The sequence below is a fragment of the Gordionus sp. m RMFG-2023 genome, chromosome 2, assembly GCF_954871325.1.
Source record: "Gordionus sp. m RMFG-2023 chromosome 2, tfGorSpeb1-WG-v2, whole genome shotgun sequence".
NCBI classification, from domain to species: domain Eukaryota; kingdom Metazoa; phylum Nematomorpha; class Gordioida; order Chordodea; family Parachordodidae; genus Gordionus; species Gordionus sp. m RMFG-2023.
In genome coordinates this window covers 9,374,766-9,400,008 of record NC_088776.1, presented here as the reverse complement: position 1 = coordinate 9,400,008, position 25,243 = coordinate 9,374,766, and the positions used below count along the sequence as shown (strand labels likewise).

The 25,243-nt window shown below is 26.2% G+C and overlaps 1 protein-coding gene across 1 annotated transcript; it reads right to left on the bottom strand.

The window, feature by feature from the left end:
- Window positions 1-221: 221 nt before the first annotated feature.
- Window positions 222-9,812, bottom strand: LOC135924757 (uncharacterized). Its single transcript, XM_065459864.1, has 5 exons — window positions 9,551-9,812; window positions 2,484-2,801; window positions 1,501-1,609; window positions 862-1,055; window positions 222-368 (listed from the first exon to the last, which is right to left on the bottom strand). Exons 1-5 carry the CDS (start codon window positions 9,657-9,659, stop codon window positions 358-360), a joined length of 741 nt encoding a protein of 246 aa, XP_065315936.1. The 5' UTR covers window positions 9,660-9,812; the 3' UTR covers window positions 222-357.
- Window positions 9,813-25,243: the final 15,431 nt, after the last annotated feature.

Here is a 25,243-nt window from a genome sequence, read left to right as displayed (position 1 = left end):
ACTTTAATAATTATTGTCAAAATTAAGAAATATATGATCAAAATAATTTAATTTCTATATAACAATTAATACATTTTTGTTCAATACTTATTTTGGTTTTTTATGACCATTTATATAATTAAAAATATAATATACAAGTTATTTAATATTTTTTTTTTAAAAAAAATAAAAATTAAATTTTATGAATATTACAAAAATTTAAAAAAAATTTTTTATATATTAATCATTTGGATTATATTATTACGTGAAATTTTAAATAATTATTTTAATGTAAATACATAAAAAAATATATAGATAATTTTTAAATTAGAAAAAAAACTTATGACTTCTTCAATTTCTTTTGAAATCTTTCTTTTCTTAATTTGGTACTTTAATAATAATAATAAAATAATTAAGATTAATAAATCGTAAAATAGAAATGAATCAAATCAAATAGGTAAAATCCAAAATTTCTTTATTTATAAAAAAAAAGAATCAATTTGGGGCCGGTGTAACGTGTGAAAATGTTTACATTGAGACCATTAATGTCTCTATATATTATTTAAAATTCAGGTTATAAAAATTTTTACTTTGGATTTATCGCTTCAAAAACATTGAGGGCCATTTAAATCAAAATCTCACAACCCATCCATGGGATTTTTATGGTGTGAGATTCCGAAATCTTATAGATCACTTTCACACATCACATCGAGCCCGAAAAAAAATCATCGACTATGATTGTAATCTAATTTTGAGTAGGATTTTCCAGTAGATCTTTTTTTGCTTAGTTATTAAATTTTCCTCATTAATGTAGACAAAACTTACAAATATTTAATCCTTTTTAATTTTATTTTTTTAAAAAGGTAAATTATATTAACTAACTTGTAAGATAATTATAATTTTGCATATGATTATTCATTTTGTTGTGCCAAAAAAGAGGAACCGCGAGGTCAGTATAACTTTTCCACCAAGATGAACCTCGGTTCTGCTCACTATGATCCGTACTCTTAGTTGGGTACATCCTTTTATCTTCAGAAAATTCCTTCAGCAACCTTTTCAATATTTTTGTGGTGGGGCTAAAAAAAATAGAAATTTTTTTTTTTGGAAAACTGCCGTAGTAAGGAATAAAAATAGGATATAATGCCGTAATTAACTCAATTAGATTATTAACCCTCTAGTCCATGTCATGAGGGGCCTCTAACAAGAGGGGATATGTTATAATTGCGACACTATGTGCAATTTATATTTCAGTCATGAAGGGAGTAGGATCTCTGTGTCATTGACTAAGGGGGGTGGGATGGGTGTTACAAGACATCAGAACGCTAATCATACATGTTTATGAAAGAATTTAAAGTCATAAAAATAATAAAAAGTCGCGAGCTCTCTTATTTTGATTTCCATTAATTAATACTATATTTTAAATAACATTTGAGTGGAAAAAAAAATATAATCTACGCACTTCAACTATAAGAAGAGAAAAAAATCATTTTTTTTAAAAAAACATATCTGATTATACAATACTTTAATATTTCTGAGGATGAAGAAGAATTTTTGGGGCAGCGGGAATATAGAATTTCTTTCATTTCCAGTTTCCTTTTGCATTTGAAATGTAATCGGCGTCGTTTTAAACCTAATTAATGAATCAAATTATAATTTAAAAATTAAACAAAAATCGTTTGGATTTTAAAAATATAGTCTGCTTTTTCAGTAAAAAAAGCAACGCATGTCGGATAGAATACAGTAAAATATGTCTATTAGTTAGACAAAATTAAATCTATGTGTATATATAAGGGGCAGAGTTGACCAATTAAAATTATTTGATTGTGGTAGATTTACATTAAAAAGAATTTGGAAAATTTCTCTAACCCGTTCGCGCCCAGTGAGATCATTTGTCATTAAAATTTTTAATCAATTAATTTTTATATTTAAAGAAACTAATGGTTGGTACTTAGAAATATTAATTTATAAAACAATATTTATTAAAATCATTATTTCTTATATCAAAATCATTATTTTATTATATCAAACAAGTATTTTTTGTTCATGGGAAATATTCCGGGCGCGAAAGGACTAAGTAATCGCCCTTTTTCCCTGGTCTCCAGCCAGGTTAGAGAGGAAACTAACTTCTAGGCTAAAAAATATACTAATTGCGGATTTAAAATTGAATTTCTTGATTTCTAATCTCTTTTGGGCATATGTTATAATTTTATATAAATTTCACAAACATGTAAATTTCGGAAATTTGAAAAATAAGGTAAAATTGTGAAACATTTTACATAATTAATCGTAGCCCCTAAAATAACATAGGTAGAAAGCGATACCTTTTTATATCTTGCAGATGAAAGATTTGGTTACATATAAATCTATAATTTGTTCCTTTCTTATTCTTTCAAAATTTTAAAGTAAAAATGCAAAATACCAATCATTATATCCCGGTTTCTCTTATATATATAAAAAAGATTCTTAACTGTTTGCCATAGAATATATACAATATGATTCTTAACTGTTTGCCATAGAATTGGCTTTGTTAACTTTGGTGTATATGCTGCGTTCAATTAATTTCTTGACTCGTCTTTTCACCCAACACTCTTGCACATTATTTGAAGCATCCCCATGATTCCTTCCATTATTTCTTATTGCATTATTATTGACGCCATTGGAAACGTCTCCTTCCATCATCCGCACGATAGAAATATTGGAATTATTCGAAAAAAGACCGCGAATTTTGATTTTGGGAGCCATTTGATCAGGATATAGAGAAGTTAGGTGTTTGCTTATATTGCTATGATATTTTTCTGGCTTAGACAATTTCTGATGTGAGCCTTTAAATTTAAAAGAAGATCTATATATTGATTTTATTTTATTTAGTAAAATTTATCGATTTTATGATGAAAATAATAAACAATAGTTTAAAAGTATAGGCAAAAATCAGTATACATCTTGAATAATTTTATCGCTAACATCCTTTTTTAGTTCCAATTGAGCATTTCTTTTTATTATAAACCTTGTCAAACAAGGCAAATTTGTCTACTATCTGAGTCATATGTTACCAATAAGATGCTCATATAATCATAAAAATATATATATTTTTTTTAAAAACTTACTTATCATCATGATATTTTTTAATAGGAATGATTATAACTTATGGATTGTAAATTGGTTTTTAATTTAAAAATAAAAAATTATAAATAGATGAAAGTTCAACATTCAAATTATTACAAAATTATTGGTATTACAACAAAAGTCATTTTTTTTATATTATGTAAAATTAAAAAGAGAAGAATTAAAAAAAAAATCAAAACCACAAATAAATATATTTTTAAACTCAAAAGCATTTCTGAAATTTTTCTAAGAAATAGGGGGATTTTAAGAGCAAACATTTGCTAGGAAAAAGTCAAACTTTTATATAAAAATATTTTAATTTTTTTTTTCTCCTATTTTTATTACCTACCATGCAAACTAAATTAACGTCTCATCATTTATTTTCGTATAAACGTAACATGAATTAATATATCGTGAATTTATATTGGCGTTAATATATCTTTATATATTTCGATTTTATTTATTAATATGGTTTGAATATAATCTGTCTATAAATGAGATGAGTAATCGCCGCTCAAATTACATATTTTTAAAATCCTCCATTCTATTCATATATTATGTGGTTAATTTTTTAAAGTGGTTTTTTTTAAAAACAGATCCATGCTGAGGGATAGAGCTGCATGGAATAAAAATTCCTGCTCAGTGGAGTCCCTGAAATAGTTGTTTAGAATGATGAAATGCTTGTAGGATTCACTCATTACAGTGTTTAATATAAATGAATGTATGGTATTAGTAAATATTACATTCTTTAGAGATGAACCTTGTACTTTATATTTTCTCTTTTAAATCTATTTATCGGGGGGGGGGGGGGGGTTGTTTTGAAATAATCAAAAAAAAAATTGCAATAACAGCTATAAATTTTAGATTAAAAAAAATAAAAATAAATGTTAAAATAAAATAAATTTAAATTTTTTTTAAAAAAATTATTTTATGAAAAATTGAATTAAAAAAAATATAGCTATACGTAAATATTAGCGAAGCCTGTCCAACCAAATTTTTTTCGGGCTAGGCATAATGTTTAAAATATATTTACGAGTAGGTCGGGTCGAAGTTCATAATTTTTTTTAAGGTTAATAAAGCAAATTTTTGTGATTTTCCTTCATAAAAAATTATATGGGCCGGACCGGAGGTAAAATTTAATTTACTACTAGTCATGTGAAAATAATATTAGTTTCGAAAAACCTGATGGGAAATTTTCACGAGCCGGTTCAGGAACCGACCTCTAGTTTATGCATTTTTACTTTGTGAAGTACCATTTCAAATGTGTAAATTATGATTATTTGTATACTTTTATACCTACTATCTAGCATTTTATCTTGTTTTGAGTTGGCCAATAATTTTAATAGAAGGTTTAAAAATCTAGCCGCAATGGAAAAGAGTATAAACATAATAATCTCAAATAATATCAAAATAAATCATAGTAAACATCATTATTAGAATTTTTCACTCCACAATCTATCATTCTTCCAATAGTCTTAATATAAATAATGATATCAAACCCTAACCACTGATTCCATAGAGGAAAGGTCTCTAGTTAGCTCTGGAGCATGTACTTCTATATATTAAACTTCTCTTTTTTAAACATAAATCCATGCTCAATGCTGAAATAACGAAAATAAACACTTGTTAATATAAGAACACGATTTTCGAGCCTAATTTATTCTTCTTCAACAGGTAATTTCACCCTTTTTGAAAAATGTCCTATCTGAGAGGTCACTAAATCTTTATTTTTCAGAGCTAAATATTTGACAAATGAATATCAAAGGAGCTTATTTTTCGAACAATTCAGGGAACCATAAGCGGCGAGAAATGACGAGGCGAGAGTAAATGAAAGTGTCCAATCAAATTTGGGTAGATATTTTTGCCCTGATTTCCCTCTAAATTTAATTTTTAAAATATTCAAAGGTTTTTCTACCAATGAAAATGGTGTTTGATTTTTTTTAAAAAAAATTTATTGATATTTTTCTAATTTTCACATTCTTCCAATCAATGTATTTTTCTTCATTTCACGACCAATTGGAGAGTAAAAAAATATTTATGATTTGAAACAAATTTTGCAAAGAAACGTCCGGTCAGTACGATTAACCACGTCTTGGACACATTCCTATCCTACCAAAAATTATATGCTTCAAGTAATTAGCACCATACTGAAAATATATTTTAGGCTACATAACCCTGCATTCATTGTTAACACGAATTTGCGGCGTAGTATACAAAAATTAATGTGAAATTGTATAATATTTTATTTATATCATATTTTGTATACTTAGCCACGAATTCGCGCCAACTTAGAATGCCATATGAAGTATCTTTAGTTCATTTGTAGTATTTTAAACAGATATATTTGTATTATCGTTAACATATAGTAGTCGTAATTTAGCCAGAAATTAAACTTTATTGTATTTTATTTATGGTGTGCATGCAAATTCACAATAATTCTTGGTATTGGGTATGAATCAATATTATATCGTTCTTTTAAATACATAGTATTGGCATATTGTTACCTGCATAGCTTTTAAATTTTAGCGCGCAATTTGATAATCCAGGACGATATCGCTGTCATTTGTTTTGATATCCACCCAAAATTCTAAATTATATTCATTTGTTGCATCATTTTAATAAAAATCACTCTTTCTTTTCTACAGACTCGACAATTACTTAAAATTTTTAAGGAAATTTAGCATTATACATTTTCAAAAAAAAGGAACCCTATAACCTCAGATTTTCGCGCATAGCTAATCTACAAATTCACACTAGACCTTGGCGGTCAAGAATATACAGTATTTTTCCCTTTAGTAAAAGTAACCACCATGAGCAAATATTTAGTATTAAGCCATTAGTTTTTAATGGTCACTAATTTTGGACCATCAAATTAGACGGTTTGATTTATATATACTTTTTTTTAAATAAAAGAAGATTTTTAAGAAAAAAATTTAAAGTTCAAACCTCAAAAAATTAATATTTTTGATAAAATTTAAACATAAATATTATAAAAAAAATCTTTTTTGCTGGAATTTTATAATTTGACCATGCCTAATCAAATCGACGCAAATTTTAAAAAATCACATTTTTAGATAATATACCCCCCCCCCCCCTTTCTTCTTCTTTTTCATCATATGCTTGAGATGCGAGAGAGATTTAATAAATAATTATCTGTAATATTATGTCTTATAAATTTTTTTTGATCAAAAGAAAGAAAATATAATTTAGAAAAATTGACTTACAATCGAAATTATTTTTTCGAATAGAGGCAACAAATTCTTTGGTGGTCTGCGGGCCTGAACATGAATGAATTAATGAAATGTTTTACAAACCAATATGATTTTGAGTTCGTTCAAAGAAAAATAATTTAGATTTCAAATTTAGATTTGCATTTAGGAGAAAAAGGCTAGAATTGGAAGATAAAGACATACTTTTCTAAGCAAACCACCAAGCCCGAAACCAGAAATTTGCTTTGGAAGGGAATACCAAAAAAATTTTTCTAATTAGTTTTTTTTGAGGAGGTATCTTTTATAGACAGACCATTATGTCATTTTACTAAGAGCACTTATAAAATAGGCAACTGCTCAATGGCAAAGGCTTTTATAAAAATAATAAAATTTGCACAGGGATTTGTCCCTCCTATTCCTCCTCCCTCTGGCTACGCGCCTATGAAAAAGAATAATTTGCTAATTTTGGGTATAACAATTTTTTAAATAAATACCAGGTTTACTCCTAGCTTAACCGATCTCCCTCTCCCCTTTTCCACTTCCGATCAAAGGTTGTCCCCTTCCCATTCCCCAGCCGAAGGCACGAATATAATAAAAATACACTTCACTTTTACTAAGGAAAAAACTATTATCCTCAAAGAATACCAACAAGTTGTGGTTAACTAATTCAAAGCTAACGAATATCGGTTCGGATTAGATAAAAACACCGTTCATGGTTCAAGTTTGGTTTTCCTGACTAATACTACAATTAGAGGGCAATTGGCGGGTTTTTAGTTAAAAATAGCGCCCACTCGTTGTTTTAAATTTTTTTAACCCTCCCACCAACTTATAATTTTGTTTAAAATATTCACCCGCCCACCTATTTATTTGTAAATTTAGTTTAACCCGCCCACCCGCCTAATGTTTAAAAAATTATTTTAATGGCTGGTTTGGCTTTTTATTAATTTATTTTAGTGTATTTTTAATTAAACATAATATAATATTTAATATGCAATTATTCTCTAATAAAACTATTATTTTTAATAAAATGATGTCTATTCTGCTCATTTTGACCAGAAAATATTAAAAATTCACATGCCCAAGCTCACCCATCACTTAAATTATTTTAACCCCTCCCCCCTCCCCGATAATATTTTAGAAAACTCGACCACACCCGCCCGAATTATGGACTGGCGTGGGCGGGCGGGCTAAAAACCCGTCCATTGCATACCCTCTAATTATAATACAAATTTATCATTTTTATAAAATATTTAATATTTATCTCTTCCCGTTAGACGGTTCATTTAAAAACAAAAGGATTTCCATTATATAAACATTAAATTTTATTTACCGAACATATTAAATTTTTTTTTATTATTTTATAGTAAGTATGATTTTTTTTATAACCTGTAAATGAGAGGTAATTAAAAACCTATTCAGAGTTAAGTAAATTAATAACCCTTTACCCCCATTTTTATATGAATATTTATTAACCTAAAATTCAAAAAGATGTAATAAAAATTAAAAAAAAAAATTTTAAATTAAAAATTGGAAGTAATTGATTTTTATTATTGCCTATTTACATTTATTAACTTTTATTTAACTTATATAATTTGATATATCGCTCAGATGTATTAACAGTTCTGATACTTTTAAAAATGTTATGATTTAGAATAAGTCAGAGGTCTAGGAATAGAATTATCGAAGAGTTCATATCAAATTTTAGTTTTACAAATGTTTTTGCTTTCGATTTAAAATTTTTACACTTTTTTATCAACGTTTTATTCTCTATTTTCAATATTCTTTCTTCCTTCCTTCCTTCCTTCCTTCCTTCCTTCCTTCCTTCCTTCCTTCCTTCCTTCCTTCCTTCCTTCCTTCCTTCCTTCCTTCCTTCCTTCCTTCCTTCCTTCCTTCCTTCCTTCCTTCCTTCCTTCCTTCCTTCCTTCCTTCCTTCCTTCCTTCCTTCCTTCCTTCCTTCCTTCCTTCCTTCCTTCCTTCCTTCCTTCCTTCCTTCCTTCCTTCCTTCCTTCCTTCCTTCCTTCCTTCCTTCCTTCCTTCCTTCCTTCCTTCCTTCCTTCCTTCCTTCCTTCCTTCCTTCCTTCCTTCCTTCCTTCCTTCCTTCCTTCCTTCCTTCCTTCCTTCCTTCCTTCCTTCCTTCCTTCCTTCCTTCCTTCCTTCCTTCCCTTCCTTCCTTCCTTCCTTCCTTCCTTCCTTCCTTCCTTCCTTCCTTCCTTCCTTCCTTCCTTCCTTTAAATTAGTCGAATCTGGGAAGAAAAACAGGGAAAAGTTTTAATCAATCTGTTTAAGTAAAAAAAAATCAATTTAAAATAAAATTTTTTTGAGAATGTTGATTTAAGAATCTAAAATTCCAAATCATTTTTTTTGTGAAAAAACTTTTATAAGTAAACCAAAATTTTGGGGGAAAAAAATCTTCAAAATCTTCGAAGTTTTTTTTTTCAAACTCCAGTATAAATTGAAAAAGTAGATTTCAAATTATTTAATTTACGGGATTAAGGAAGCCTAATGTTAAGGGTTTGAAAAATTTTTTGCAAATTTTGGCCACGTTTTTTTAAAATTTCTATTTTATTTTTAAAAAAGAGGCTTAAATAAGGATATTTTGGACTAAGCCTATATCCAAAAATAATTATAATTGTAAAACTATATCTTCTTTGGGTAGGATTTAGTCTTTATACTCCTCATAATTTATGTGAAGTGGTTATCAAATCCGATGATTATCACCCTTACCACCACGAATTCTGTAAAGTAAGTGCCAGTCCACAAATCCACATTTAAATCATTTGAATTCCAGGCGCTCAATAGAGTCTTTAGGCTATAGATATCGCTGGACTCATGCTCAACACAAGGGGATTGGAAAATATTAGAACCAAATCGTATTCATTACCTTTCAAAAAGGCAGTGAAATATATTTGAAGAAATATTTACATTAATAAAAAAATAACGAAAATGATTTCTTCTCCTTTCAATACTCAATTTCAGGACCCTAACCTAAACTTTTCGCTGAAAATTGAATATTTTGATCAAATCTATATTTATCAAACATGGCTAAAAATAATAAGTTTGTAAAAGATAAACTGTAAATATTTTAACTTTTTAAATCAAATAATAATTTATATAAAATAGAGCAAGTACAAAGTGGGCCCAAAGCCCGCTGGGTTCGATCTTAATTTAATTTTTTAAAAATTGGGTAGGGCTTTAATTGAGGTTTAAAAAAACTCTGTGATAAAGGTAAAAAGTAATAATTTTCTTAAATATCTTTAAACTTGATATATAGATGGATTTGATGCCAGAATTCTTTATTGACGACAGTATGTTTCTCTTTCCATTCAAATTATTATCTTTCTCACTAGGAAGAACACCCTTTTCCTTCATGGATAGATAATGATATTCACGAGAAAGATATTAGGGTTATAAATAAATAATAATATTCATGAGAAAGATATTAGGTTTATAAATAATATTTTGTTTTATTTTTCATGGATATAAGGAAATTTTTTTTTTTATAATTTTGGCATTTTCATATGTTTTCTTTCCAAATTGCTGTAAAATATTTAATTAAAATTTTATAATTTAAATATAAAAAATAATATTTATGAAAATTTTACCTATTATAATAATAAAAATATTTGTTATATAAAATTTGAATTCTTTTCTTTTTACTTTTTCTCTTTCTTTCTTTCATTTCTTTTTCTTTTCTTTTCTTTTCTTTTCTTTTCTTTTCTTTTCTTTTCTTTTCTTTTCTTTTCTTTTCTTTTCTTTTCTTTTCTTTTCTTTTCTTTTCTTTTCTTTTCTTTTCTTTTCTTTTCTTTTCTTTTCTTTTCTTTTCTTTTCTTTTCTTTTCTTTTCTTTTCTTTTCTTTTCTTTTCTTTTCTTTTCTTTTCTTTTTATTTTATTTTATCTTATTTTCATTTCATTTCATTTCATTTAATTTCTTTTCTTGTTAATTTTAAAACACTATACGAAAGATTAAAAAATAAACATAAATAATAATTTTAGTTCAAATAAAAATAACGTTAATACATTATTTTGATAAGCAAGGGTTTACTGACTCTATTTTTTTTTCCACCATTATATTTGTAATCTCGAAGATTTTTTTTAAATGAAAAAAAATAAAATAATATTTACTTATACTTTTGATATTTTTATTTTATATAACAAAATTGTCTCAAATATTTTGTGGTTCAGCAACACACATAACATACAATAAATAATAAATAATGAAAAATTAAATTTTTGTAGATTTGGAAATTTAAGTCCTCAAGAAAAATTTAATTATGTAATGTATAAATTATAATAAGCAAATGAAGTAATAGCAAAATGAATTAATCCTGTGATTTTGGGACAGAATTTCCTAAAAAAAATAATTCTTTTCCCCTTTATAACGCATTCAAGAATATTATTAAAAGGTATAGTAAACATATAATAAATATTCCATGCTATGTGTCTCATCTATCCTGATAATTTTTTCTAAAACTATAAGCGGTATGTTAAATTTTGATTTAAACTCATAATAAAAAGCCCAGGAACTGCTCAAGAGGAAAAAATCAGTTCGAATTTTGAAAAAACTTTGAATGCTTTCTAGCAAGCCAATTTTAATTTAAAAAATAAATTATATTACAGGAAATTATAGTTAGTTTTACTAGTAAAAAAAAGGCACACTTAAAATAAATAATAATTCATGTCGCTTGATTCTTAAGTGTTACAATGCAATTCTCTTAATTAAATTAAAGTTCTTACATTGGGTCTTTTTCTTGTAGGTATATCCTGCTACGAGAAAATTTTCCTCTCTCTTTCCTTCTCTCCAAATTCGCACATTTATTTTTCAGACAAGATATCACCCATCCTGCCTTGTTTCGTAATTTAGCTTACATATAGAAAGTTAGGGGCGATCTTACTAAAAATAAGTTCACCGTCCTGCCTTGTTTCGTAATTTAGTTTACCTAGAGAATGTTAGGGGCGATCTTACTAAAAATAAGTTCACCTAAAACCGGTGTCAAAATTGAAAAACAACTCTGGTCAGTTTAATATGATCTTGGACATTTTTCTTGTAAAAAACGGATTAATTGAGCTAATTATTTAGATATTTATCTCCTGAGTTTGAATGTTCAAAATAAAAAATCTTCGATCTCTGAAGATTTTTTTAAAAGAAGATTTTTCTGAGAATTTGATCAGATTTTACTTAAAATTCCAATTTTTTGTTTTGGTAAAAATTTTTTATTATAAAACTCAGATTAAAACATCTTAATTTTATGTTTATAAATCATACAAGTTCTAAAGACGTGTCCTATTTCGACTTAATTTTTGTTCTTAATTTCATTCGATTCAGAAAAGCAACTCGGATATTATTAATTTTTTTTGTAAAATGTTAAATATAGATTTTGACGATAAGGTGAAATCAGCTATTTTTTTTTGAATCTTAAAAAGAAATAAGGAAAGTCAGAATGGCTCCATTTAAAGAAAAACGAATAACCCATTATTTCAGCCCAAAAATAATATGCAAGCTTAGAGATTTTACTCATATATGGCAGAAAGTGTTAGAACATCTAAACAAAATCTCTAGGGAGGCGAAAAACATTGGGGTTAGTCTTTTTAAAAAAATCGAACCGATTGACGACAAAGTACAGCCTGGGAATTTTTTTTTTTTGAAAAATTATTTTTATTTTTAAAGAATAAAGATATATCCTAATTTTATATATTTTTTAAAATAAAAGTGAGGGTGGAAAGGGGTGGGGGAGTATTAAATTATACAAATTATATATCATAAAAGTTGAAATGTTTTTTAATAAATTAAATTTAACGACACAGGTAAATGAGGTCGTATTTTTTTTAAAAAAAATTTTAATTTATACAAGAAAAAAAATATAAATTTTTTCACACCCTATTTCAAATGTTGTATTATATGAAAATGGGAAAATAATATATTAAAAATAGTCCCATGCTATATCTTTTAATTCCTGCTATAAGGAGGGAGAAGGATAGGGGGGGGGGTTAATTAATGAAATCTTTTTTTACAATTTTTTTTAAGAATTCATATATCATTAAAAGCTTAATCCAACTTCTCCATTATTATTATCTCAACTACCACTAACATAAGTATATCGACTCTGGAACAAAATTTTTTAAACATTTCTTACTTTTCTTGTTATTACTTATTTAAATCTAAAGTTATATCAATTTTTAATAGCCCTCCTTACCATTTTACCTTTTATCTCAAAATCTATAAAATTTGAATAAATGTTTTTTTTCATCGAGGCAAAAAATACTATTAAAAAAGAGTTGTTAAAAAGGGTTAAAAAACTGTTTTGACTAATATTTTTTGATTAAGGAGCTCCCGTTAATAGTGAACATAAGGTAGATAGATGTACGCTTAGAAATACATCTTTTGACTAAATTTGAAATAATTAGACCGTTTGATAGCTCCTATCTCTCCTACTTCTATTGCTTAAAGTAAAATGCAAGCATATTATGTATTTAGGTTTATTATTACTTTTCCCTATTTTAATAAATTATTTACTTTTCCTACAATGATTTTTATTATATACCGTTTCAGTAGTTCATTTATCTATATTTATTTATTTTGGTATTTATTAAAAAATAAAAAATAAAAACTATGTAATTAATTTTACTTATAAATAAATATCTCAATCAGGCATATTTATGAGCTCGATATTCAATAAATAATGTTGCTTTATTAAGTATGACTTACTATAATAATTGTTGCATTTATCTTACATTCCTTATAACCATTCCCGTGTTTAATTAATACCATGTAGATAATGCTTGTTATTACATCATCTGTTCCACAGAGAATAAGTTTGGTTAGCCACGCGTTAAAGCGGCACCGTATATATCATTGAGAATTTTTTTTTAAGCCTTGAACTAACTGTGAGTTTCGCACTTTGGTTTCATAAAGTTTACAACTCATTAGTACCTATCTTTACCGTGGACAATAACCAAGGTATATTAGTAAAATTAACTAAACTCTTTGTTCTCTCACTTTTCAAACTCTGTTTCACATTAAGACTCTTTGATGCCACCGTTTAACGTGAACAGTAATCTTATCAAGTTTGCAACTTATGAGCACCCTCTTCTATCCTGAACAGTAATCAGAATGTAAGAGTAAAATTAAATTAAACCCTTCGTTCACTTAGCTCAATTTCTCAAATTCTGTTTCACAGAGATTACGCTTCCTTAATACACCCCGCTTTAGCACGATCAGTAACCTCACCAAGATTGCGACTCTTTAACAGAACAGTATACAGAATGTAAACCCGCTTGTTCTCTCAAACTTCGTTTCACACACGTTTTTAAGTGTTTTTAATTTTTCTCTCTCTTCAAAGAGATAATTTAATTTGAGCATTTAACAATTTTATAAACTTCATGATCAAACTTTAATTTATCTTTTTTTTATACTGATTAAAAAAAAATTGAAAAATTTCCTATATTTCGTATTTATAAGAATAAAAAGGGAAATTGAAGAGGAAATACAAATTGTTTTTTCCTTTCTTTTTGGGAATCATTTCAATTTGAAATGTGATAAAATTTATAGTGCAAAGTGAGTGTTCTAACTTATCTCTAAATAGAATTCGGTCTGTTTAGCCGTCTATATAGCCCTCTCTAAATAGAATATAAAGAAAGAGGCAATTTAGAATTAGTATTATATACACTTAAAACAGAATGTTCTAGTTCAAAATCTGAATAGCCTTGGTCTAAACAGAAATAAGTTTTCAAATAATAAAGCGAACCAGGATCTGGCATGATAACTTTTTGAAAATATTCATTTTAATCGAATTGCGTTGTCTTTTTATCATAGTGAGATTAATGATAGTTTCTGAAATAATTGGTTAGGTTATTATATAATTCCATGTTCGGCAGTTATCTAATATTATAATTTCTATGGATATTAGCGAATCCAAGGCCGAAACTACATGGGTGTATCCTCCTTCAAAAAGTTTTTACAAATGTTTAAAAAATTTTTTATTTTTTAATTACTAGAAAGACCTAGGATAAAGCTTTCGCCAAAGGAAAGTTAAAAAATATTTATATCTATAAAGAAATTCTTAGAAACAAACAAGCTTTAGTATAGAGAGTCAAAAAAATCTCTTATATTTTGACCCAGAATTAGAGGAAAATTTAGGCGATAATTATCTATCAAAATTTTCTAAAAAAATAAAACATTAAATATTTCCAATAAATTTTCCAAAAATAAGTTCTTTTATCATTAAATATTAACACTGCAATACTATCCACAGCTTAACAAATTCAGTTTTATATTTCATTAAAAAGATAAGATCCAATAAAATTCGGATTCAGAAGCTAATCGTAAAATATTTTTTTTTAGTCATAATGTTATTTTAAATCACATAATTTATTATATTATAACATTACAATGTTAGAATAAAAAAACTATTAAAATATGTTTTTTTATAAAAAATATATTTAATTAATTATTTTTTTCTAAAGCATAATTATTATTCTAAACCATATTATCTTAAAACCCATCCCAAAAACAACGATTAAAAAAAAGATATTTCAAAATTTTTAGAATCTTTTTGATATAACAAAAATGAATATTTAAAAATTGAAAATGGGATGTGAAAAATAAAAATATAGAAAAATTCATTGACCTTGTTATTTTGAAGAAAAAAAAACCACAGGGAGAGAAAGACATTATATCTGTAAAATGAATAAAAAATTATCCGTGGTTTTATCAACAATTTAAAAGTTTACCGAAATTTTTCGTTAATTTTTATCTTTATATAAACACAAATATTTGTCTGCATTTTATGAGCTTATATACAATTTTTTAGCATATCAATACACTTATTTCTTATGTATTATAATGCAAAGTTAATGAATGAATCTAGAAGTTCAAAATCCCCACTTTTGGGCAACTTTCGCGGGAAACCTACTCGATATATTGACGGGCTGGGTCGGCGCAAAAAACTAGCATTTAAAAAAAAACTCAGAGTAATGGAAGATTAATGTCTTTTCCTTCTTCTTAAAACAAAAATTATTTCGGGCTAGACAACTTGTACATAATCTTTTTTACGCGCTCTATAAGCTCCATCTTCTTTATCTAGTTTCGGATGTCAATCATTTTTGAAAGGGTAGGAATTTTTCCACAATTACCCGAATTTAATCTCCATTCTCATTTGTCTTGTGCCATCTCTGAGTATTTATTTTAACATCGCCATCACATCCCTTTTTTCTCAAGTTCCTTCATTTTTATTTTCATTCTTCGTGACCCTTTCGATTAGTTTAAAAACGGTTAACTCAATATTTTATCCAAAAAAATATTACACAAGCCTGAAGATTTTGGTCATTGATGCCGCAAAGGTTTGGACAACTTTTCGCGAAATCTTGAGGTTTAGGAAATATTTTTCTGGCTAAAATATTAAGTTAGCCGTTTTTTTAAAAATCGGCTCAAATTTAGCCGTTTAACAACACTACTTCCGATGTGTCTTTTATAAATTATTGCTTTTATACTAAATTAATAGATTTTCATTTAAACATCAATTTATCGAATAATGATTCACAATTCAGCTTTCTTGAAAGTCCCCATATTGCAGAAGAAAAATATAAAATGATTATTTAAAAAAAAAGGTTTTCAGGAGAAAAACAATTCTCAGATTTGTACTGCCTTAAAACTTTTCAAATATTATTATTTATAAATTATAATTTTTTTTTAAACAAAATTTAAATACATTTTTTTAAAAAAAAGATTTATTTTTTAAATTTTAAGAAAATGGAGTTAATAAACTCATATTTTTCTCATTTTATTTGTAATTCTTGTCTTCTGTTTTGTTTTTTTAAAAAAAAATTCCTTATTTTATTTTTGATTATTATATATAACCATCAAGAAAGGATTTTTTTTTTTTAAATTTTGGCTAACACATCTTATAATTTATAACAATGAACCGTTATATTTATATTATCTAATTTGTATTTTGCGCCCAAAATCATTTCATTTATCTTCTTCTGCCTTTTCCTTTTCCTTTTCCTTATCTACCCCATCTGCCTTTCATATAAATGGAAATGACTATTAATCTACAAAAGGATCCCTACGCATTCACAGTTAGCGCGAATTCGCAGAGAAGAATACAATAATAGAGCCTATTTTGTATAATTCACAGTGAAATTTACTCTGAATGAGGGGGTTAGTAGCTCTCTTTATTCCTTTGAATTCTAAATTGCTAAATACCAGAACAGAATGTTATTTTTAAACTTTAAAAAGGGAATTAGAATATGCTACATCTATACGCATATTTTAAAGATATTACCAATACCCATAAATCAGAATCTATGGTTTTAAAAAAAAACTATATGCCATATCTTCTTTTCTGAATAGAAAAGTTATGTTTGCTTTTTAAATTCAAATCTACGGTTTTCAAAAGTAATAGAGAATACAAAACTTATTAACAATGGAATTAGAAAAATATAATTACTAATTAAATAGGTATACATTCGTTATTAATAAATAAAGCTAGCAAAAAAGAACTGAGTTCAAGCACTCCTAAAGGAAAAAAAAAGCACAAAAAAATAATTATTCTGAATATAATATTGCTGAAAATGAAATAGAAAGAAAATAATATAAAAATTATTTTGGGTAAAAATTAGACAATATTTAAACTATTTTACATATGTTGATGAATCCCAAGATCAAATCAATAGCAGATTTTGACCCATTCATTAAGAGTTTTAATTTTTACAATACATATATTTGAATATAAATATACTTTCAATATAAATTAATGAAGATTACATAATTTGGACATGTAGGCCAGGTTCCAAGTACGGGCTTGGCCAGACCAAATATTTTAAATCGCCATTATTATCTATAAAAATTAAAACTAAAATATAATTAAAAATTTATATCGCATCGTTCTCTTACCATATTTCCTATTTCCATTTTTTTCAGATCCTTAGAATATATTTATAGTAAAATATTTTTCAAATTAATTATTCGACTAATCATTTTTTAGGTGATATTCAATCAAATTAAAAGTAACAAAGATACACTCAATATTTATAATATAATAACACTTTTTAAGGGAAAAATTTATTTTAGATAGGTATATCATTTTATCTCTCTTTTTCTCTATAACCAAATTCAGGTAATTTCGTATGTTGCCAGAGAGAGAGAGCGCAAAATAATTGGTACTTATATAAAGAAGGAACAGGAAATAAGGAAATTATACTATCGACCAGTCAAATTAAAAAGTGTGGTAATTCAAACTCACTCTTTTAACGACAAATGAGGAGAAAAGATAATTTTAAAAGTTATTATTTATGGATTTCTTATTCGCTGAAAAATGATCTCTCATCTTTTATTATCAAAAAACCAAAGCCGTAGAAAAAATCAGCCTGAATGTTTTTTTTTCTAAAGAATTTTTTAAAAAATTATTTGCCGGGAAAATTTAAATAAATGAAGATAATACATTACTGCTGATTGTTAAATGTTTTTAAAATCATTAAACTTTATTACTGAAAAGGCATCTGATGGAAATTTTAAAAATTACAGTCACAAATGTCGTGTTTTATTGCCTTCTCTACAATATCCAGAATCTTTAAAAGATTTACTCTTAAATTTAGACAAGGTATCTTCTGAAGATGGGGTATAATTCTTGACTTTCCTTTTTTCGGAGTTCAAAAATACTATGATATGTAATATAATATTTTATACACTGCTTGATTTCATAATGAAATATTTTTTTATACATATATAAATCACAAAGATTTTTTACCAAAATAATTTGGAATTATTGGTAAAATTTGATCATAAATTCTGTTGAAACAATTCTCAAAAGATCTTCATTAAAATTTTCAGATATCAGATCTTTGAAGATTTCTTATTTTTCAACAAATGATACACTTTGCCGTTTTTTAAACATGCTTTTGAATGAAATGTATTTAGCTGCAAAATAATTTCCTATATAAAGAATATAGTCTTATCTTTCTCTTAGATAACTTATCCCTCTAAATATTCAATTTGCTTATTTTGCTTGTAGAGACAGGCACGTAGCCAGGGATTTTCTACGGGGAAGGGGGGATAATTTTTTAAATATTGAAATGTTGTTTTTGGAGCATTAAAAATTTATTAGAACTAATCATATAAAATTTATTAGAACTAAAGCATCATTTAAAATTTATTAGAATCAATCATATTTGAAAATATGATAATTTTGAAAACAAATAATAAAATATTAGAAAATAAAAAAATATTAAGAGCGAATATAATACGGTTATAAAATATAATATTACAGCTATATAAACCGGTATAATTCATAATTCATAATAAAATATAAAATTAAACATTTTATATCCATATCTGAAAATTTAATTTTTTTGCGATTGCGCCAATTTTTCAACAATTTATTTTGTATTGGGGATTATTAGATCTCTATGAGCAAAGCTAGTCTATTCAATCAATGTTAAGATGTTATACTTTTGATATAGGTTTTATTTCCTGTAATGAAGAAAAGGTCCTCTCTTTTGTGCTTTGTACTAAGTCAAAATATAGATTTAATATATTCGGAAAACTTATAAAATATATTTTAATATGCAGTGCTTCCACTGTAATTCTTGGAGGATTATCTATAAAAATGAATCTTTCATAAAATTTAAATTCTGAAATTAATTGGCCTTCAGATGCATTTATATGAATAGAATTTATCTAAATATTTAATTTTTCAATAAGATTTGATATATTCTCAGATCAAAGCGAGTTATAAGATATAGTATTTGTAAATTGGATAGTGTCATTTGATAACAAATCGTTCATTGATTTGAGTCAAAATCAAATCCAAAAGAGGAATATAAACGGTTATTTTATAATGATCTCCAATTCAATCCATGTTAATATTGGAACGATTTGTTGTCTGTAATGTTTTAAATGGCTAACCCACTATTTTAGCAGATTTCGTTAATAGATGCCAAAACCTTTCTGCTATTTGTGAGCAAAATCTCCAGGTTTGCCTAATATTTTTCGATAAAATATTAAATTAACCGTTTTTTGAAAATCGAGCCATCTAACAGCACTATTTGTCGGTATGTCGTGGCTTTGTGAATCTCAAAATCATATAATTTCGTTTTCACTTCAACGATCACATAAGTGTCGAGAAATTTCTTGATCTTCTAAATTGGAATATAATACAGGGGCGTCGCTAGCCGTTTAAATCTCAAAAATATTTTTTTAAATTATTTTCAAAATTACCTCTTTTTTTTAGCTAACATTATCTCTAAAATTTCCTTTTTTTAAAAAATATTATCCAAAATTACCTTTTTTAGCTAACATTATCAAAATTACATCAATTACATCTAGAATAAAATATATTTCCAAATTTTGATGGGGCTCTTCAAATTTTTACCTCCCCCCTTTGTCCCCAGTGGCGCTACTGATATAATAGTATAATATTCGTAATTCTCATAACTTCAGCCAAATCCATTTTTTTGAAAAATATTAAATCCAAAAAATGTTTTAATAGCTTAAAGTGTTGTGCAGGCTTTTGCAGTTTCTTTTTTCCTGTAGCACAAGAAGGTTCAGAAATAATTATATTTAGCAAATTTGGTTTATTTAGGATATCCCAACATTTATTACACTCTATATAAATGGATTTTTTTTGATTGATATAATTTACTTATATCCATTAGTGTTATAGGTTTAAAAATGTAAGAAATTAAACTTTAAATTTTCGTGAGATAAAATATTAATTTTTGTGATACTTAATCTTAATTGATCTAACACCAGACTAAATTAATCGAATATATATATATTTTTTTTACATTTTCGCGATAAAAGCATATTTTTGAGTATGAAATTTTAATATTATTTGCCTTACGTTGAATATCAAAAAAAAATATCAATTATAGAATAAAATTTTAGACCTTAGATTTAATTCGTTTTAAAATAAATAGAATTGGACTCAAGTGCCTCTTTGTACTATGTGCTCCTGTCTCCCCTACTTAAAAAATCTTTCACTTCTAAAACTTACAAAAGAAATTTTTTTAATGTTAAATGGGCAAATAAGATTAAGAATATCTTATTGTCAAAATGGATTATTTATAATTTTATTATTAATATTATATTGATATTGATTCTTCATATAATTTTTTTTGTGAATAATTCTTTTTAAAATTATATATTTGTCCGAATCTTCGCCAATAGTATTTCGTCATTTAGAAAAATTTAAATTTTTGCTTAACCCTAAAAAAAGTATAATTTATGGACACTGGAATATAACTAATTATTTTATGAACATGGATGAGTTTCGCCACCTTTTTTTAAAAAAGAATGGCGCTGTTAGGGTGTGTGTAGGAATTAAAATCCCTTAAAAACTTTGACAATAAGAACTCTTCAAATCTTTTTTTAAGATATGGAAGAGGATTTCCTCAATTTGGTGATGTTTAGAGATTGAATCCTCTGTTTCGCGTATTTTAAAACTCTTTAAAAAAATGAACCTATAAAGTTAATAAAGATCAACAACAATATATTTTTTTAGGTATGATGTTTTATGAAGTTTAACTTAAGACATTTTACTATAATTATTGCAAGTTCAAAAAAGATATGAGACTAGGGAGTTCCGCTGTTTAATATATATATTTTTTTGAAAATGTATATAGTTAACACTAAAAGTTCATTTGTATATTATATATAAATAAGTCATGCTAGATATAGATATAGAATATATATATATATCCACATTATATTCTATTAGATATGGTATATATATAATACAATATTGTTTTTTCACATTTAGAATATACTAAAAGAGGAGTGGATTACAACTACAAGTAGGACATCCTCTATCATCTCGTACGTGCCCTTGTGAACAATAGTTCGTGCAAACTACCCCACAATCTATATTTTTTTTTTATAAAAATTGGTTTTAATAAAAATTATATTTTTAATTATAGTATATCAACCGATAAGAAAGAATTTAATAGGCTTGTGTACAAAGAATTTACTTTTTATTCAATATTTTTATTTTTTTTTAAAATAACAACCTTTTATTCCGTAGACGGAAGAGGCTTGGACAGAGGACTTGTCACTCAACCAGTGTTGAGAAAAATTGAAAATGATCAACACAACTAACATTCGCATCGAGAATCTTAGGAATAGTTTCATCTTCCGATTTTATTTTTTTAAAGATTAAATTAATTAAATTTTATAAAAGGTATTTTTTTTCTTCAAAGTTTTAAGAATGAAGGTTATAAAAGGCAATCAAAATTATATTATATAATAATATAAAACGAGAGTGAATTATAACTGCTCATATTGCCAATAAATTAAATAATATGATTAATTAAGGTTTAAGAATTTTTATTAAAATTTTATTTTATATGGCAAGTGATAAAACATTTGAATTCCAAAATTTAAAAAAAACTTAATAGATTTAAATCCAAAAAAATATTATTTTTTTAAAAAAATGCTATATTCAATACCGATATATAATTTTATTTAATGGTTTTTTAAGAAAAATACCTTTTAATTATTTGCCCCCATGCTATAAAAGGGGTAATGGTAATTGCTGGAAACATAATATTGTAAAAACTCACATGTTTTAAGTTCATATATAACTTGGGCTCTTCAATTAAAATATTAATTTACTGGACGATTCTACATATCGTAGTCGAATTCTTATATTATCGACATCAAAATATCGATATATTTTATTATATTATTTTACTCTTTTTAATATTAAAAAAAATAGAGGATATGAAAAGGTAATTATTTTATCCTACTAATAGATCAGAGTTTTTTAAAGATGCTTTTTTAAATGTATATGTCGTAATTTTTAAAGGGATCAGAACTACCCGGGATCATCACTAGTTTTAAAGGGATCCCTAGAATTCAATTTTTTAAAGGATAAAGAACTATACGGTATTTGAACCATGATAAAGAAGAATTTGCGTTTTACGCGCGTTTTCTTTAATTAAAAAAAAAATTTATTGTATTTTTTTGGCCTTATGAAATAAGATATGTCTAAAATAGGGTATCAATCGATAGCTAATCAAAAGATCTATTCAACTGGAGATCAATCTCTTCCCCTTAATGAGCGAGTCTAGGTTTGGGGGGTCAGGAATATTTTTATCAAAATAAAAAATCGATATGGGTATCAAATAATAGCTAATTTTAATATATTTTGACTGAAAGTCTTCATTATTGGTTTTGATAGGTGTGACTTGGTCTGGGGGATTAAGGAGGGGGTTAAATAATTTTTTTTGATAAGGGTATCAAATAAAAGGTTATTAAAATATTTTTGTAATAATAATTAAGCGCTAAATGGGCTCTAGGTCTTGGAGGGCTAGGAACTTTTTATCACACAAAATATTGATGTGACTATAAAATAGAAGCTAATTAAAATATTTTTCTACTAAAATAATAGTATTCACTCTTGGTCTCTTAATGGGTTGGATTAGGTTCGGAGGAGGGAGGGTTTAAAAAAAATAATTTGATATGATTATCAAATATAAGAATTTATTTTGCTTATTAAAATCAACTTTCACATAAAATTATAGATAGATCGAAATTTAATATATTAATGGTTGGGTTTGGCCTACATAATATAAAATTAATTTGATTAAAATCATTCTTTTATGCGTTTATTCCTAATCTCCCTTAGTATAAATTAAGATTTAGGATATTTATAAATTTTCTGTCAAAACACAAACCTCGTTAAGAATGACTTACCCTTTCTTTAGTAGCCAGCCTCAACATATTAACAAAATTTCCACTTGGATAGAATTTTAAGAAATAAAAAAGAATAAAGATAAACAATTTTATTTTTTAAATCTTTTTCGGTTCCAATCCTGAACCCGAAATATTTAAATTGCAGTGTTCTTAATGTAGCGCGTTATTCTATAGCTATTTTTTTTTTAGTATCGATAGCTTTAATGTGCTACCTTTTTTATAAAAAGAGCGATGATAAAAAAAATTAACACAGGGTATAAATTTTGCTGTAAGATGTGGCTGAAGGTTTTATCATAGGGTATAGTGATTGCTCACAAAATAAAAAGTGGGAAATTCCTACGAATTATTTTACAATATTGAATATTCGGAGAAAACGAATTATAAAATAGGCAAAACAATGTTAAGGAAAGATAAAAATACTATAAATTCAAAAGACTGTAGCATCGAAAATATTTTAGCTAGACTGCCTTCGTTTATTGCATATTTAATAGATAGGAATAAGGAAGATAATGTTTACAAAAATAAAATTATATATTAGGGATCATGTATTGATCCCAATAAATAAAAATGATAGATCAAATCTATGCCCTAAAAATAATGAAGCCAAAATTATCCAAATGGAGGACGAGAAACTATGGGTTGGAACTAATTTGGGAAAAATTGATTCTCGAATTTTAAAAACGAACGTTCATAAATCAATAAAATTTTAACCATTCTTAATAAAACCATCTCCATAATAACAGCATCAAGAAGTGCATCTTCTTATGGTAATTGTAAATCAATTTGCAATTGCCAAAAAAGTTGCAACAATAAGAGATTATGTTTTAAAAATGGCATTAATTGTTCCCCAAAATGTCAATATAATAATTGTTCAAAATTGTATTTTAAATTTCTATTATCAAAATAAAAAGTATAATAATAGGATTAATTTGCTTGTAAAGAAGTTTAATAATTTATAACTATAATAATAAGAATAATTTATAATGTCATTTTTTAATTTTTGAATCGATGGTTTCAACTATAGCAGGGTCATTTCATGTCAAATCAATCACTTTACAACCTGACCATCTCGGATTTTGTTAAAATTTGGTATTTATGTTAAATTGTAATTGACGAATCCAAAATATTAGACTCTTAACTCTATTAGAACCGGAGATATAGGGCTTCAACATAGCTCAGTTTGGTCATTTTTCGAAAATAATGATTTTTTAAAATTAGGATAACTTTCATATTAGATGCACTATGTATATCTATTATGGCTCATTTTATAGCCCTAAGTAAACTCTTGAAGTATGATAAATAAAACTAATTTATAGTTTGTATATTTTTTTAAAATTGCGGTTAAAGTTTTGTAATTTATTTTTTAAAATGTTAGACCAAATTTTTTTTTCCAAATTTCAGATACTTTGTAAAGAGTACCAAGAAATGTTCATATAGAAAATTTCAGAGTGGGTCCCAAAAAATTAATTAGGAAAAATCTCATTTTTAGAAAATCCGCTAGGTGGCATAAGTAGTTTAAAATGTCAATTTTATCAATATAAGTCAATCTAAGAAATTTTTTTTATTCCATAATAAAATATTTATCGAATAATTAATCATCTCGAAATTTTAAGATAAAAAAATTACATATTAGATTAAGTTGCAAGCAAATATTTTTATCATTAAGGTACAATGAGTTTTTAAAAAGCATTAACTAGTATATGACTGCTGCTTATAATGATATTTAATATTGAAGTCTAAATATGTTGTATCTAACTTTTATTTGATACCCATATTGATGTTTTGTGTTAATATAAAAAAATTCATGACGTCTTAACACGCTTACTTAGCTTGATAATATTAATATAATAAAAGTTTTTTATTTACTTTTTATTTGATGACCATATCAATTTTAAGTCCTTGATCCTTATTTTTTTTAAAGCATTCTATCCACAAGATATTCACAATTTATCCTCTCCTGAAAATGTATGTTTTTATATGCATGCACACTACTTTTTATCCCCCACTTTTCTTTGCTAACCTTCTAACCTAATTTATATTGTTGACATTATTTCTTTCTTGTCATCTCCATATATCAAAAAAGTTATCTTATGCATTCATGCCAATAAATTTTTTTTGTGCATAATTCATCTTGGAATATATTTCAATTATTTCTTAGTCAACCCTATAAACTATTCATATTTTAAAATAAATTATCCTTTACCTAAAACCGCATCAATAAGATTTTGTCTCTTTAAATCTAATAACATTGTAAGATTCGTTT